We start from the raw sequence: 18,727 nt of genomic DNA, 5'->3' as shown, positions 1-18,727 counted from the left end.
TGAAGGAGTTTTAATGTCTACACTAACATACAGGTGGTGCTAGGGAGGGACACCTTCACACGGCGGCACCAATAATGCCTAAGCAGCTCCACTGCCCAGTCCGACACAATTTTTTTTCCCCCCCTTACAAAGGTTCAGTACTGGGTACTGTACCTCTTCAGGCAACGTGGAGAGCCACCTTTAGTGACCAAGGCTAATGCTAGCAAGTCTGTTGGAGCCTCTATAAATGATATGAACAAACAAATGGACTTCACTCTTCAATCACATGCTGGAGCAGGATGCTTCACTTCTGAATGTTATGAGTGGGGGTTCACAATACTGTCATGCAGTGACATTTTTTTTTTACTTCCATGTTCACTTCCCTACTCCCTATCACTGCATTCAATGAACCAGTAACCTTTCGACCCTGCTGTACCCTTTCAAGTACTATTGTTTTCTTCACAGTGCCATAAAATTTCCCAAGATCACATTACAGTATATGAAACCTCTCTTTTTCATGACGTTCAACATCAAAATTGTACAGTATTTTCCCTATAAATTTTTAAAAGTTTACCATAAATGTTTTAAAAGAAACTGTAATCTTGAAATGCAGCTCTGAATGCTTAGGTCACTGAAAGTCTAAGGCCTTCTTTATCAATCTGGGTGTCATTTGAAGTAGTGTTAAAGACTTCTCACTGAGTATTTCTTTATATACTGAATCTCTCTCTCTCTCTCTCTCTCACTTACCCATCTCTTCCTTTACTGACAATCTTGACTTCATAATAGTATAATCCACATGCGGCTGGGATGGGGTTGGTTGCCCGCACACTGGCTGCATCTTTGTGATTCTTCCCGTGACCTGTCAAGCAAAATATTCAAAAGTGAACACCATAAGCAGGATAACCATTTGCTCTATTGCATTATGAAAAACAGGTTGGTACAGACAGACCTTGTGTGGTAGGGAAGAAGAGGGAGAAGCAGTATAATGGTGAGAGAGAAGGTAGAGGAAGGGGAGTGTTTGGGAGACCAAGAGACGAAGTGTGAGGATAAAGTGGCCAGAAGGTGACTGGTACAACTGGTGTTTCTATGGACTGCAAGCTAAACCATGAGCCAAAATCTGCTCATTATATCCCCTTCTTGCTTACACCAGAAAATTTTATTTTAACCTGGAAAATGCACTGCCTCCTACCACACCATACACTTCCCCTCAGAATGAATAATACAAATTTTCATACTATAAATGTGTGATATGCAGAGTTGCAGACATAAATACTGATACAATTGACTACAATAAATAACAAGAGAACAACTGCTCCAAAAAAAGTGGTGTGGCAATCTATGAAGAGCAACAAACTTTTCAAAATACTGTGAAAGTTTTATAATTGTTTCAACTAAAAATTGGAGTGCCATTCTCATGCACAATTGTACTCTCCCATACTCTACTACCCCCTTCACTACAACAGCCTCTCCTAATCTGAATAAGTGTGTCGTGAGGTAACCATAACACAATAAAAATAAATGTCATTGTACTTAGGATTAAGCTTGATTTGGCTCTCTCTTATCTTGTTTTTGTTTTTTTTCCTGGAGGGAACAATCTTGCAATAGAACAAATTATCTCTACAATCTTATGGCAAATATTTACCTTGATGTCATTAGTGAATTTTTGGCAACAAAGTTATAAATCTGTCAACTAACTATCATCTTCAAAATGGATAGTGAACTACCTCATTGTGGTCTGGTGAATTGAGTTCCTTAACACAACAGACTCTAATCCAAGATTTGCAAGGGACAGCACAACTGCTTTGTTTTACTGATGCTGCTCACACAGATGTGTACTATATAATGCCACAAAAAAACTTGGATATTTTCTCATTAATATGCAACAAACTACATGATGTTATCTCAATTCTTGTATTTTCGATAAATTTCTAAAGCTGTACAAATAATTTGTGGACACCCTGTATATTTCTTGGCCTCTGCCCTTCATGTGGGGAATGCATTGTGTAAAACTGCAATATCATCACCAACACCAGCTAAGGAAACATGTCCCTCGCCTGATGGGGTTAACATCCTGAAACAACGCTATCTATATAAAGTACATCTTAACCTCTTCACACAGAATTTAAGAATGGAGAATGAAAAACTGACTAGAAGAGTCTATGTGAGAGAGGAAGAGGGGAAATCAAGGATGAGATGGAGGGGTGGAGGGAAGAGACATAAGAAAGAGGGGAGGGGGGAATGAGTTGGAGGGGGAGACCAAGAATTCTGTGAGGATGGAGACTGAAAAACTGACTAGATGGAGAATGGTATGTGAATGAGGAGGAGGGAGATACGAAGGATGAGATGGAGGGATGGAGCAGATAGACTAAGAGAGTAGGGGGTGTGAGTTGGAGGGGGAGACCAAGAATGAGATAGAGGGATGGAATGGAAAGATATATGTGGGTGGGGATAAGGGTTGGAGGGAGGACAGGAAAATGGCAGACGACAGAGCTATATGGAGGCAATTTGTCTGAGGTCGCCTATTGTGGGATTAAGATGTCTGGCAATAAACAGATTAACAAAGAATCCAGTATAACTAGTACTATATTCAATGCCACTACTAGATTATTATGCTCTAACTTGGCTTAAAACTGCCATCTCTCCATCATTAATGCTGAACTGTAAAAAAATATTAACATTAGAATATGATGGTGCTGTTAATACTTTTTGTGCCGCTGAGCTACACAAAACAAGCTGCAAAAGGATGAAAATCTGGGCCACATTAAGGTAAAGGGAGATCACCTAGGGAAATATCTTGTATTAAGGAGTTGAGATACTAACTCCATCCATTTTCCATACTGTATTTCTCAACCTTCTTCACTTGTGTCATCTGTATTCTGTTCACATTACCTAAACATTATTTTAGTTTGGTTAAAGGACATCGTGTGGGGATATGCATCCTTACGCTGGAGATAAAATCCTTGACTTACATCATCCATTTACAGTATGTCTTGACCTCCTTCACCCACAGAATGCTGCATGTATTTCTACTGTGCCATCTCAAGATTATTTTCTTCCCTTATTGACTTTCTGAACTGGACAGGATGGATACAGCCTTCAGTAACCTCTTCAAAATGAGAGGTCTTTCCCAAGTTGAGCAAAATAATATGGAGAAACCAAAACTATGTTACTCAGTTCATCAAAGGTACCTATAGACTGTCATCATTCAAACCCTCAAATCAAGTAATGTATTAACTACAGCTCACTCTTCCTCCCAACTAACAATTTTCACTCAACTTACGATCTCTTGTAGTGTCTCCTAAACTGTATAAAGTCTGGATACAGCAGTAATAGACTAACACCTTTTAATTAGTTACTTCATTACAGTAAGTGGGGTTGGTGGAGGATTAGTGCCCCTCCCTGAAAAACAATTAACTCTAAGCCCTTGGCCAACCCGTTTGGGATACATGGTGTCTGGCGATGAATGAATGAATGAATTACAATATTTCATTGCTGATGGCAAACTTTTCATTAGCAGCTGCTTGTGACTCATTACTTCTACCGATAAGCTGAGCAGAAGTTATGTATTCATCTGTCTGTCTGCTGTTATCGAATTTCAATGAATGAGTGATGGACAGGTGGGCAGCAGGTGAAGGAAAAGCTGATTAGAGTTTGAGGTGGATTCAGATCCGTATACAAAAAATCACAAATTTTACTGGTTTTGCATATGTATGGGCTCTCTGAAATTAAGTAACAAGGCACTCTAAGACTGTAGAATTACAGTAGTTGACTGTGAGACTCCGAAATTATTTGTCTGGTAGGAAAGAGGCATTACAGCAGTAAATCATAAGTTTTACTGACACTGGCAGAGGTGTGTGCTCTTTAAGTACTTTCTAGTTATAAAGCTGCTTTGAAATCCGAAATGAATCTTTTGTTTGTGTTTTTAACTCTTTACCTATGATCCAGAGGCAACTCTTACTCAATGCTGTTTCCCTCATATATACTTGCACTAAGCTTGCCCACATCCCTGCCTACAGTAAGTGAAAACAAGATGTATATATCTATCAATCCATCTATCTACCATCAAGTGATAACCATCTAACTACACTTAGCTAATAACTATTATCAATCCCTCTAATACTATCTACCATGAAGTGATGACTATCCACCATGGTATCTATCCATCAATCTACCCTTAAGTGATGACTGAATATGTATTTCTCTACCTAACTACAATATAAATCTACCCACTGTACCTACCTGTCCATCATATCTACCTATTTATCTATCTCCCTGCCATCTGCCAGGAACTCCCTCATAACAGGCAGCCATGATGACAATTCTCAGGGTTACTCTGCCCTCGCCATCTGTTATTATGAATCTATACTCCTTTTACTTTAACTTGGCCCAACTTCTCCTCCTTTTGTGGCTTAGGTCATGTAGTTCAGTGGCAGAAAAAGACAATACTCCCACTCTACACATTATTTTGTCACAAGACTTCATGACTATACTACCTTCATCTTTACACGGGCCAGATTTTTTCCCTTTTGCAACCCCTCTCATGCAGCTTGGTGGCAAAATGAGCAAAATGAAACAATACCATAGCTTTACATTCTTGCCCTAGCACTTCTTCATGACTAGGTTCATCTACTAGTGTTAATCGATTGTTAAGCCTCAGCACTGAAGATGGAGAGATGGCAAGTTTAGGCCAAGCTAGGGTAAAAAGTGTATAACCTAAGTCTTCTGCAAATGTGCTAAATTCTTTCAAAAAATACAGTAAAATTCCTTTCATCTGACCACCAATAATCAGAACATCCCAAAACTGTACTTCAAATTTTTCGAAGCAGCAGATAATTTTAGAGGGAGTAATAAACTTTCCTGTATTGAGTGAAAATTGAGTGAATTACAGTAAGTTACTGGTGAGTGAATGCTAAGTGAATCAAGTGGATTTTTCTCTGGGCTTAAGTATCTAATGCCAAAATACAATGATCTCTATCTACCTATAGCCTGATGCCATAAAGCCATAAGGGATGACCATTTGACTCTGAGTTAGTTGTTTTAGGGGAAGGGGCACTATCCCTCAGCCAACCTACTTGTTGACATATAAGGAAAAATGTAATTAAGTAAGACTGGGTTAAGACGGGTCAGGTTAGACTGGGAATGGATAGGTTAGATAAAATCAGGGCAGGTTAAGTTAGTAGATTAGGATGTCAAGTTACAATCAGATCAATTAGGCTAGACAATCTGTTATATTGGTAAGGGTAGGGCAAAGACTGGTTATGATGGTATGAAGTTAGGTTGGGTTAGATCAGGTCAGACTAGATAGCAAGCACAGGTCAGTTTAGCAAGACAGGATGTCATAGGATAAGACGCATTAGGATCTTGGTTAGTAAGGTTAGATGGGTAAAACAGGTTAGATTGGCAGGAGAGGACAGGTTAGGCTGAAACAGGTTGGGTTGTTAGGTTAGGTTAAGGTAGCAAGACAGAACAGGATAGTTAGAACTGATTTTGTTAGTACACTTGGGCAACCAAAGTTAGATTAGACTAGATTTACTTTTTATACTGTATTTGTTTTTCCTTCCTCTATTCCCCTTAAAAAAAAAAAAAAAAAAAAAAAAAAAAAACACACACACACACACACACAGGTAGGGTGGGTAACACTGGGTATGTAAGCAAGTTAGCAGAGTTAGATTTACTATTTCTGATTTAAAGCCAAGATATAAAGGTTACTCGAAGGTGTAAAGGTCAGGATGGGAAAGGTTATACTGTACAATATCATGAAAGCTCCCACAGCACTGGGTTAAGTACACAGTGGACACCTGGTAGTCTCGTTAAGGCCATCCACCTGGATATAGTCATTAGGGGTTTACGTTCTAGGGTTGGCTGGGGTTAACTGCTCACATAATGCCATTCAGGTGTTAGTAACTGGTCCTTACTATAAACATTTGAACTGAGTACTGAAGGCTAGTCTTGCCACAGGATTCTAAAATCTTAATGAGGTAATGATGGATGGATGGATGGACGGACAGACGGACAGATGGATGGATAGATGGACGGACAGATGGATGAATGGTTAGACAGGCAGACAGACAGATGGACAGATGGATGGATAGATGGATGGATGGATGGACACACAGGCAGGCAGACGGACGGACGGATGGACAGACAGACAGACAGATGGATATATGGACAGACAGATGGATGGATGGGCAGCATAAAGGAAATACAATAGGTTAAAGCAGATAATGCTAAAACATTGGGTTTAAATCTTTCAAAGGATAGGTGTTTCTTTCATTTCAGTTGGTAATTTCAACTACTCCTATCTGGATACCTGCATTGTAAAGGGTTAAATCAATCAACCACATTCTATCAAGCCTTCCCTTTTCTCTCACAGTCATATCCTCCTCCTCCTCTTCCTCCTCCTGTCACCAATGTACTCTGAAATTCCACTCTTTCCTCCCAAACCACATCAGTCTCCCTCTTCCCATTATACCCCCTTGTCATATTTCCCAAGACTTTCATAGGCACCCAATTCACACACAGTTTTTGCCATACTGGTATCATCCCAGTGCAGTTTTCTTTATTCAGCATTGCCACATCCCACTCCTTTATCACCTTATTCCTTTCTAATCTCTCATAACTTCTCTAATACTTATGCAATCCACTCAACTTATAGCTACTATCTACCCATCCATCTACATTTCCAGAGGCCTTAATCCCATATGGGGTGGCCACAAACAAATCACCTCCATATCACTCTGCCCTCTGCCAACTGACTGCCCTCCTTTCAACCCACACCCTCCTCCCTCATAAATTTCTCCACTCCATCCCTCTATCCCCTCCTTGGCCTCCCCTTCCACCTCACTCACATACACTCTTCTAGTCAGCCTCTCATACCTTCACAAATATCACTACACCATGAGTTATGGAAGTTAGATATTTTATCACAAGGTTCTCTGTGCTCTGAAACGAATCTTCATACCCTTCACTATCTATCTATCTGTAGCCAGACGCCATAATCCCATATAGGGTGGCCATTTGTCGTTAAGTTAGCTGTTTTATGGGTAGGAGCACTAACCCTCCACCAACCCACTTGTTGACATGCACGGAACACATATGGGTTGGTTATATTGTTGCCACTCAGCACTGTAAATGGTTTCCTGTCTTACAGGAAACCATTTGGCTTATCACTCAATGTAAAGTCACCAGAAAAGGAAAGAATAATAATCAAAAGTGACAGAAAAGATGGGAGAAATGGGGAGAGGAGGGCAGATGCTGAAAAAGAATGACAAAGATAAAGGACGAAGAAGGCACCACTACATTAAATGAGTGGATGATGGTTGCCACCATCTACCTACCCTCCCCAAATACCTTTCTCTCCTATAGTGGTCTCTCTACAATATTTTGTCACACTATTCTGTCATGTTTACAGATCAAAGCTTCCATATACTGTACCTAAAGCAATCAACCTTCTCAAATAGGCTACCCCACCTTGACAGTTCATACAGATTCTATCTTATTCTGCATACCAGAATAATGTGTCCATATCTTTCCTTTCACATATTATTATTTTTAAAACAGTATATTGCACTGCACAACTATTTACAGTCATGCTCAATTCACTTCCTTGCGCATACACCTTTAAACTCCCCCACCACCTCTCTCAATTTCCACCGGAAAATACTTTCCAATTCTCTCATTGAGTGCAAAAAGGTACAGTGTCCAAAAACACTGCTAATGCTTACCAACCATTCATGTTCTCCAAAGATATACTACCACAAGTCAATGGGATCTTGGATATTAAACTTCTGAATATAATTATGTACAGTAATTCCTGAATGAAGACTAAAGATGGGTTCCAAAATTAGTGAAGTAGACTGTAGCACCAGTCGAGCAGGGCAGTACTCCCAAGGTGGATGGAAAGCTGATGATAGGGAGAGCTGGAGCTCTCGTTTCATCAGCCCTCGGGACTAGGTCCCGACCATCCCGCTTTGCTGAACTTTTTCAGTGTCTCAGTAACACAAAGAGTAGGCCAGCATGCTCTCCAGTACAAGTTTCTCTAACTATCAACACCAAACTACATGCACATTACACACCACACTTCCTTTTCAAAATTTAAAAAGAAAAAATGGCATCAAATAACACAGCCTCGGAGTCCCCAGGGGGGGGGACCATAAATGCCCCCATCTTCAGCCCCTCTCCCGGTGACAACTCAAGATGCCTGGAACCACTGTCTGACTCTCTTCTTCTTCATTTCTGCAACATTCGTGGCCTTTCCTCTAACTTTCGCTCTGTTGAGCACCACCTCTCCTCCTCTAAACCTCACCTTCTTTTTCTAACTGAGACTCAGCTGACTGAGGCAACTGACAGCAGACCCTTTTCTGTATCCTCCTACTTTCTCTATACTCATTTCAAAGTCAAAGGTGGTTGTTGTGTATATATACGCAACGACTTATCTTGCTCTCGTGTTCCTGAACTTGATTCTTCCGAATTCTCTACACCCTGGCTTCGGCTTTCCTGTCATTCTCTGACTAAATATATCTGTGCTGTTTACTTATCTCCTAATTCTACTGACTATCAAAAATTCTTTGACTATCTTACTTCTCCGATGGAACACATTCTATCCATTTCTCCATTCTCTGAAATCTCCATTCTAGGAGATTTCAATGTTCACCACCACCTTTGGTTCTCCTCTCCTTTCACTGATCCACCTGGTGAACAAGCCTACACCTTTTCTATCCTTAATGACCTAGAGCAGCTTGTACAGCACCCTACCCGTATCCCTGATCGCCTTGGAGAGAGCTCCAACATACTTGACCTCTTCCTTACAACTAATCCTTCTGCTTACACTGTTAATCTTTTCTCTCCGCTGGGCTCCTCCGATCACAACCTTATCATCTTAACCTGTCCTATCGCTCCAGTACGGCCTGCGGACCCTCCAAAGAAACGTCGTCTGTGGCACTTTGGAGCTGCGGACTGGGAGGCCCTCAGGCAGTACTTCTTTGATTTTCCCTGGAATGATTATTGCTTCCGTGGCCGGGAGCCATCTGGGTGTGCCTTGTGCATTACAGAGGTTATTCTTTCGGGCATGGAAGCATACATTCCTTTCTCATATCCTTTGACTAATGCACGAAAGCCTTGGTTTAATCACACTTGTTCTAATGCTGTCCGCAACAAGGAGAGGGCCTGTAAAAGGTACCGGAGCCAACCCACCCCTGAATCACATCTTTTATACGTTTCTGCCCGGAATCGTGCTAAGTCTGTTCTTCGCTCTGCTAAAAATAATTTAATCCGTACTAAATGCTCTCAACTCTCTAACTCGAATTCTTCCCGCTCCTTTTGGCACCTTGCCAAAAACCTTTTTAACAACTTTACCTCATCATCCTTCCCTCCTCTTTTCTACTCTGATGGCTCTGTAGCTATTTCTTCTACTGATAAAGCAGATCTCTTTCCTCAGACTTTCTCCTCCAATTCCACCTTAGACAATTCCGGCGCTGTTCCTCCATCACTTCCCCCCTCTGACTTCTTCATGGCTGACATTAAAATTTCTTCAGCTGATGTATTTTCTGCTGTCACAGGCCTCAATACTAATAAGGCATATGGGCCTGATGGAGTCCCTCCTGTTGTTCTCAAAAACTGTGCTTCTGTGATGACACCCTGCCTAGGCAAACTCTTTCGCCTTTGTCTGTCAACTTGTACCTTTCCTTCTTGCTGGAAGTTTGCTCTCATTCAGCCAGTCCCAAAGAAGGGTGACCATTCCCAACCCTCTAACTATTGTCCAATTGCTTTAACATCCTGTATCTCAAAAGTTTTTGAGTCTGTTCTTAATAGAAAAATTTTAAAGCATCTTTCCTATCACAACCTTCTTTCTGATCGTCAGTATGGGTTCCGTCAGGGACTCTCCACTGGCGATCTTCTCACCTACCTTTCAGACTTATTGTCATCCTCCTTTCGGGACTTTGGCGAAAGCTTTGCCATTGCACTTGACATCTCTAAGGCTTTCAATCGAGTCTGGCATAAATCTTCAATTTCCAAACTGCCCTCTTACGGTTTCTATCCTTCTATCTGTGCCTTCATCTCTTGCTTCCTTTCTGGTCGTTCTATAGCCGCTGTTGTAGACGGCCATCGTTCTTCTCCTAGATCTATTAACAGTGGTGTTCCTCAGCGCTCTGTCCTATCACCAACTCTCTTCCTTTTATTCATCAGTGACCTAAGCTGTACATCTAACCCTATCCACTCATACGCTGATGACTCCACCCTTCACCTTTCCATTCGATTCCTGCAACGTCCATCTCAGCAGTTACCTCAACAAACAAGGGATGAGGCTATGGCACACCTAATGTCTGACTTGGCTCATATCTCTAACTGGGGTAAAAATAATCCTGTTGTTTTTAATGCATCAAAGACTCAGTTTTTGCACCTACCAACCCGACAAAATCTTCCACAGGTATACCCACTAGTGTTTGATAATATTCAGCTTAATCCTGCATCATCCTTGAACATGCTTGGGGTTTCATTTACTCGGGACTTGTCTTGGAAAGATCATATTACATCTCTTGTAAAATCTGCTTCCAAGAGATTGGGTGTGCTAAGCCGACTCTGTTCCTTCTTTACCCCTGCACAATTGTTGACTCTATACAGGGGTTTTATCAGCCCCTGTGTAGAGTAAAACTCTCATGTGTGGGGAGGCTCCCCACATACAGCTCTTCTCAACAGGGTGGAGTCAAAGGCTTTTCGCCTCATTAACTCTCCTCCTCTTACTGACTCCCTTCAACCTTTGTCTCTTCGCCGCACTGTTGCATCTTTATCTCTTTTCTATCGCTACTTCAATGGTCACTGCTCCTCTGAACTGTCTGCATGCATTCCTCCACCCCTATGACGGGCGCGTAGCACCCGTCTAGCAGCAAACTCTCATCCCTTTTCTGTCCAACTCTCTAATGCAAGAGTTAACCGTTACTCCCAGTCCTTCATTTATGCAACAGGTCAACTCTGGAACCGTCTCCCTCTGTCTGTATTTCCTACTTCCTATGATCTCCAGTTTTTCAAACGCAGTGTGTCCAGGCATCTGGAAATGATCTGATCTTGAATTTGGCTCTCTCTTATATTTTGTTTTTCTCTTGGAAGGAATAGTTTTGCAGACTCATTGCCTTTGGTTCCTTCTTCCTCACATTAAAAAAAAGGAAAAAAAAAAAAAAAAAAGTAAGGGCTGTCCTCCAGCAAGAAAGATTATATTCTCAGATAAAATAAAAATCACATTCAAGGCGGCAAATAACTATCAGAATGGATTTCATGCAGTCGCCAGGTGTATAAAGGTATATTAAATGTTGAAATCCCTACTTCCAGAAATAATAATACAGTACTGTACTGTATAATGAAACCTTGATGTAGTGCTCCCTACTTCTTCCTTTACCTTTATCCTTCTTTTTCTGTGTCTGCCCTCCTCTCTTTCCTGCCACTTTTTATTACTCTTCTTTCTTTTTCTGGTGGCTTTACCTTGAGCGAGAAGCCTAACGGTTTTCTGTAAGTCAGGAAACCATTAATGACACCGGGTTGTAACCATATAACCAACCCATACATGTTCCCTATATGACAACATGTGGTTTGGTGGAGGATTAGTGCCCCTCCCCGTAAAACAACCAACTCAAAACAAAGAGCCACCCCATACAGGATCATGGCATCTGGCTATAGAGAGACAGATAGATAGATAATGAGACCTGTGCTGGTGTGACTTCTATCAACCCTGGCCCTTCACTGTATATCCCAACTGCTTATTAGTAAATATACTATATCAGTGTGTTAATGAAAAACTGTCCTATGTTAACAGCCTTAGTGTGAAAGTGAAAGCATGATTAAAAAAAAAGACTTTTATGTACACAGTAATCTCTCTTATTTTAGCTATTTCCAGGTAGCCTAATTCTATTTAAGCTAGGAGAGCCACCAGGTAGCTACAGAAAGGACAGACTGAGGTTATATCTAACTCCTCCAGCTCAGAAAGTCTACCCTGGGGTGAATAAGATTGCAAAGAGATATTAAGGATAAAATTAAAGACATTCTCTGTTTGATGGGATTATACAACAGTGGATCAAGGAGTGCATGGGGGATGTGCATATGGTCTAAGGAATGCAGAAGGGGAAAGTATACTCGAGTTTGGGGAGGCAACGGACATGATTGTGTGCAACACATATTTTAGGAAAAGAGACAGTAGGTTAATTACGTATGAGTCTGGGGGAAATAGCAGTCAGATAGATTATTTTCTGGTTAGGAGGGCCGATAGGAGGTTAGGAGGGATGTTAAAGTTATAGGAAGTGAGGAGTGTGTGCAGCAGCACAAACTATTGATTTGTGATATGGTGCTTAAAGAACAAGTGATGAAAAAGAGGACTTATGTACCTAGGAGGAAAATATGGAAGCTGAAAAACCAAGTAGTAAGGGATGCCTTCTATAGCGAGTTGAGGAGAGTGGTGGCTGAACAGGGAGCTGTAGACAGAGGCGTTAATGAACAGTACAGAGCCCTCAAGAACAATTTCTCGAGAGTTACTGATGTAACATGCGGCTGGACAAGAGGACCACCAAGACATAAAGTTACTTGGTGGTGGGATGAGGGTGTAGAAGCTGCAATTAAGGAGAAAAGAAGGCTTTTCCGGGAATGGAAGAAGGGTGGTAGCAAAGAGGAATATTTGGCTGCCAAGCGTAGGGCTAGGAGAGAGGTATACAGGGCAAAGTCTGAGTCACAGAGACAATTACTTGATAACCTAAATCATGGGGAAAGGAAAAATATATTTAGGGTGGCAGGTCAGGTGAAGAGGGATAATCGGGATATCATAGGTGAGCAGTGTGTGAAGAATGATGAAGGAAGGGTAGTGGTGAACAGTGAGGATATTAAAGATGCATGGAGAGAGCATTATAACCGGTTGTTGAATGAGGAGTTTGACTGGGACAGGGAAGGTTTGGAGCCAGCAGATCCAGTGTCTGGCCCTTGGCCTTTGATTGATACTGCTACTGTGAGTGAGGCAATAGGCAGGATGAGGGTGGGGAAGGCAGCAGGTGTGTCTTGGTTGACTGCCGAAATGTTGAAGGCCTCAGGCGATATAGGGGTGAGTTTAGTCACTGACCTGATAAATAGGATTATTTATGAGTGTGTTGTCCCAGATGATTGGCTGAAGAGTGTAATTGTAAATGTGTATAAAGGGAAGGGTGATGCCCTGGAAAGAGGGAATTATAGAGGTATAAAGCTTTTAGATCAGATAATGAAGGTAATGGAGAGAGTTTTAGAAGGTATGATTAGAGAAAGAGTGAATATTGATGAGATGCAGTTTGGGTTTATGCCAGGTAGGGGGACCACTGATGCCATATTCATTGTTCGACAGCTTCAGAAAAAATATATTGGCAGGAGAAGGGATCTTTATTTTGTTTTTGTTGATTTGGAAAAGGCCTTTGACAGAGTCCCTTGAGAGGTGGTGAAGTGGGCAATGAGAAAGCTTGGCTTGGAGGAGTGGCTGGTTAGGGTGGTTATGGCCATGTATGTGGGTGCTCACACCCAGGTGAGAGTGAATGGAGATTTGAGTGATGAGTTTTCCGTGAATGTTGGTGTGCATCAGGGGTCAGTCTTGAGTCCCATGTTGTTTATCATGGTACTTGAAGCCCTTTCACGTGACTTTAGAAACGGACTCCCGTGGGAGTTGTTGTATGCTGATGATTTGGTGTTGATTGCAGAGAATGAAAGGGAGGCGGAGGAAAGGTTTAGGAAGTGGAGAGATGGTATGGGGCAAAAGGGTTTAAGGGTAAATGCAGATAAAACAAAAGTGATGATATCTAGGGTTGGTGGCGGTACTGTCAAAGACGAGGGAGAGTGGCCATGTGCAGTTTGCCACAAGGGCGTGGGAAGTAATTCCATCTTGTGCGGTGTGTGTGATAAATGGGTGCATAAGAGATGTAGTGGTATCAGAGGTAGACTGCGAGATAATGCTGATTTTATGTGTACGGCGTGCCGGGGTGAGCAGGTGGAGATCGTCAGACGTGAAAGGATTGAACTTGCTGGTGAATCTCTTGAGTGTGTGGAAGAGTTTTGTTATTTAGGAGACATGTTGTGTGCTGAAGGTGGGGCTGGAGCTAGCTCTGTGGCTAGGGTGAGAAGTGGTTGGAAGAAGTTCAGGGAGCTCTTGTCTCTCCTGACATTGAGGGGGCTCTCACTACGTGCTAAGGGGTCTTTGTATGCAGCGTGTGTTAGGAGTGTAATGCTGTATGGCAGTGAGACCTGGGCAGTGAAGGAGGAAGACATTCGCCGGCTCAGACGTACAGAAATGACAATGATTAGGTGGATGTGCAGTGCGTCCCTGCGTCCAAGGCCTGGAGGGGCTGGGTTTACAATGGAAGAGTTGAGAGGTAGGATGGGACTGGAGTGTATTGGTGTTGTGATGAGGAGAGGTAGATTGAGGTGGTTTGGACATGTGGAGAGGATGGGGGATGATAATTGGGTGAGGAAGGTGAGAAGTGTTAATATTGGGGGTGGGGTTATGAGGGGTAGACCGAGAAAGACATGGGACGAGGTCATTAAGTGTGACCTAAGGGTTAAGGGACTGAACAGGGAGGCTGCAATGGATCGTGCAGCGTGGAGAGCCGCCATTAGGTGACCAAGGCCGACACATGCAAGCATGTTGGAGCCTTTAAAAACGAAAACAAAACGAAAACGGATAAGACTGTGACATTTTACTGGCATATGGACCAGTCTCTCTAAATGGTGGTGTGAACAGCTAAGGTCCTTTGGGTCTTGTCATACTGATCTTTATTGTTTATTTTTATTTATTTGCTTTTTGAAGAATCACCAGCCCTCAACACTGGTCCTCAGGTATTTGCACCCAGCTATAAATACTGTACCATAGTCCTTTTAATCTTGCTGTCCTCGACGAAACTCTTAACTACTCCATCCACATACTGTAAAAATCTGACATGACATCCATATTACATCTAGCTATATTTAAACTGTCTCACTCATATATAACCAGCATCATTACCCTCACAAATGGATCTTACTGCACCCAACAAACTCCCTTCAACACAAAATATACGTTTCCTAATCCCTCCTAATCTTCCAGTACCAAACCACAAGGCAGTTATCTCAAAATCCACAACATACACTTTCATATTCTTTGCAAGGTACTTCTCTGACAACATTCTCTTTATAAACACTGGACCTGTACACCCATACTGTTCCTCACCTATCTTATCTTAAGTAATACTTTGTGCCCTCAAGGGTATATATGCTACCCTACACTCCCTACCATAAACCTTCCCTGAAAAGCTGAATAAACTGATTCCCATTTCCTTCTAAATACTGATCCTTCCTACTCTCTATTTTATACAAAGGAACTACTACTGCCTTTCTTGGATCTTTTAGTACTAGTACATTCCCTCCATCCATCTATCTATCTGTCTGTCTAAAGTGGTCCCCATTTCATTCTAAATGCTGATCCTTCCTATCCTATATTTCATACACTGCAACTACCACTATCTTTCTTGGACTTCCTAATACATTCCCTGAATCAATCTATCTATCAACTGCCAGACACCTTAATTACATATGGGGTGGCCACACACAAATTGCCTCCAAGTCACCCAGTCTTTTGCCATGTGACTGGCATCCCTCCAACTCCCATGTCCCCTTCTCGTATCTCTCCACTCCACCCATCTCATCCTTGGTCTCTCCCTTCTCCTTTTCCCCTCCATGTCACTCACATTCACTCTTCTGGTCAGTCTCTCATTCTCCATCATCTCCACATGGCCAAACCATCTCATGCCTGTATCATATCCTCTAGTATATTCCCTGCATCCCACACCCAGTGACATACTAGTTCTTTGTGTATTATGTTGTCCGTCACCTCACCTCAGCATTTCAATATCTTCATCAATTCTATTTTTTCATACTGATTTATTCCCTTTTCTATCTATACACTGCCCCCCCCCCTTCTCTCTCTCACATCATCATCAAACCAGTCACACCATCCCACCCCCACCTTGGTTCATCTGACTTCCTTTGCAGGCAGTTCGTAGCCCACAGTCCACTGGGTTCATATTTCCGATGAACCAGAGACAAAAATAAAAATTACTACTACTACTACTATTACTCCTACTACTCTGGTACTACCAATACCTACCATCCATCTTCAATAATTCTGAACATACAACAAAAGCCTTTGTAGTCTGGGGATTAACCAATACTCTTTTCAGCTTAACCTGGCCTAAAATTACCAGCTCTCAATATTGAATGCTGAGTTGTAACTAGAAAGCGTATACCTCCGCCAATGCCACTGCCATTAAAAAGAATCCGGACCCTGATCCTTGGAGGTGTTGTGTGGAATACATAGGATCTGGATCCACCCCCAAATTTAATCAAATGTTCCCTGACCTATGGCCCACCTTCCACACAAATTTACTGAAATTCATTGAGAACTTTTGAAGATATTGTGCAGGATACAAAGGATCCAGAGCCGCCCCTAAATTTACCGGTAATCAATTCCTTTTTGGCCCAAGGTCCACCCTTCCACAAAATTTCATTAAAATGATTTATTTTGGATATCATGTAGTCAAACAAACATAGATGAATATACAACCTCCCCCAACTTTTCACTGGTGGAGGTAACTACAGATTACCATTACCATTAGAACATGATCCTAGTCACAGTGAAGTGCTGAGGAAAGGATGTATAGCCACTGTACGGTAACATATTTCTACAACAGAGCTACGTGAAACAAGCTGCAAAAGGACAAAAATCTGGGCCATGTTATGGTGAAAGAGCTATAGTTAGGCCATGAACATGTTAAACTAAACTATATAAATAAACTATTTAAGATGGCTTTGCTTCTTAAAGAAAATTTTAGATACAGAATACAAGTTATTTTTAGTAACCCTATTATACCCAACGGCTTACTGAATATTATCCCCATGACTGTTAACTGAGACGAGTAATTATGGTGGGTCAAATTAGTGGGGGGGAGGGGAAGGGGGTGACCTAGGATGAGATTGAGTAATGGGATGGTGAGGAATGTCAGTGAGGGGAGTGTGCGCTGGAGACAAGGCAGCCTGCTGGTAGAGGGCAGGGTGACAGTAGCACTCTGTCTGTTTTAACCTTTCTGGGATGAAGGCATCTGGCAATAGATACAGATATATTGACAGATATTGGCTTTTTTTTATGACTTTTTCTTGAGCATACCACAAATCACCAGAGAGAGACAGAGAGAGAGAGAGGAGGGGGGAGGGGAGAATGCCTAGTTACTGTCTGCCAAAACCCATCAAATGCAGTCAGCAAGAGAAATAATTACTCAGATGATTAGTGAGAGCAATAAACTCTACATTCATTGGTATTCAGTTTAGCAGCTCCTGAGGGATATGGTATGGGTGTGAAGTCAGTTTCTGGCGCCAACCCCTTCACTCAAAGGGGCCTATTCCAACGTGGATAAGAATATATGGCAAAAATGTGACTGGAAAAATCGGCAACATGGTGAACGTTTAACGGAGAGCGTGCCTAAGAAAATCAATCCTAAAACTTCTTCCCAAGTTGAAATAAAACTCCCTGAAGGTAAGCCGCGTAAAATATAAAACTGGCGATGAGGGTGGCTGCATGTGAGGGTTAACAATGGGGAGTGTTGAGCCAAGACTGACCCACGACGCCAATCAGCTGATCGCACCAAAAACACAAACAAAGGGACTCGACCCCTACTCATCAACGCCTTATTTCTCAACAATTCCTCTAATTCTCCCTCTTATATTCCCGGACACATTGGATCGAGGGCTAATCTATTGGCAAACCCATCCCAAGACCCTCTTCCGTCCCTCAATGTACCGTAACAGCCATAATAAGAACATAAACAAAGGGCCATGTCATTCTGCTCACCCTTGTAGTGGACTCTGAGGTTGTTTTGAGACAGCCCAATGTAGCTGTACTTGTCTTTACTACTCCAACAGCGAGGCAATGGCGTCTCCTCCTCGTTCACCATAGGGTACAGTGCCTTGATGGGGTCCTGTCCACTGTGGGGGCCAAATACTGGAGGCTCTACGCTACACCTTCCACTGCCTGTCGCCATTTTCACTCATTTCCCAATAATTTTCTGCCGACCTTAAAATCACAGTCGGTGAATAGTTATCGTAAATCCCACTAACTCCTCCCGCACTTATTTATTTACATTTATTATTTCATGACAGCATTATATAAATTTTTTCTTTTTACATATATACCCAAAAAGATAACAAAAAACTCTTTGTGTTGCAAATACTAAATAATATTATTGCCCTCCAACCATCGTATGGCGGGCTATTCAAAGTTCTTATGCCTATGTCAAAGGGCAAGGTTACACTTGCAGCCCTAATTTATATCATACTCCATCATTATTATAATTTAAAAACCAATGAGGTATATAGTAGGATAAAAATGCGTCTTTTAAAATAAGAATTCGACTTTCTAAATGGACATTCCATTGCAAAATCAGTGTGGTAATTGGGATGTGGTTTGAGAGGCTAGCATGATGAAGGCCATTCACTATGATCTCGTCTTCTATTGAGCAAATTGCGCCGTTGCAACAAAATTACTCGGAGATTGCCACACTTCAGCGAAAATAGCTACTGTCTGTATTCACAGACATTCTGTCAGATATAAAATGGCTGAGCTGCAATTGTTCATAAGCAACGAAGACCTCAACAACAATGGACACTAAAAAAAAAAAAAAAATCATATGCGCAACAAGGTCAAATGTTAACGTCTGACTGTAGTGTCCCGTAG

The 18,727-nt window shown here is 41.9% G+C and overlaps 1 protein-coding gene across 1 annotated transcript in view; it reads right to left on the bottom strand.

Moving 5' to 3' along the window:
* RanBPM (Ran-binding protein M) overlaps nt 1–18,035 on the bottom strand; it is a 30,603-nt gene extending 12,568 nt beyond the window's left edge. Inside the window, exons 1-2 of the mRNA XM_080273083.1 lie at nt 17,846–18,035; nt 727–838 (exon numbers count right to left, since the gene is read on the bottom strand). Of these exons, the coding sequence (XP_080129209.1) occupies nt 727–838; nt 17,846–18,035 (302 nt within the window). The remainder of the gene's footprint in view (nt 1–726; nt 839–17,845) is intronic.
* Between the last annotated feature and the right edge of the window lie 692 nt (nt 18,036–18,727).

The sequence above is a fragment of the Coenobita brevimanus genome, chromosome 53 (assembly GCF_032717465.1).
Source record: "Coenobita brevimanus isolate Jiangsu-jjx chromosome 53, ASM3271746v2, whole genome shotgun sequence".
Classification (NCBI taxonomy): domain Eukaryota; kingdom Metazoa; phylum Arthropoda; class Malacostraca; order Decapoda; family Coenobitidae; genus Coenobita; species Coenobita brevimanus.
This window is presented reverse-complemented; position numbering and strand designations above follow the sequence as displayed.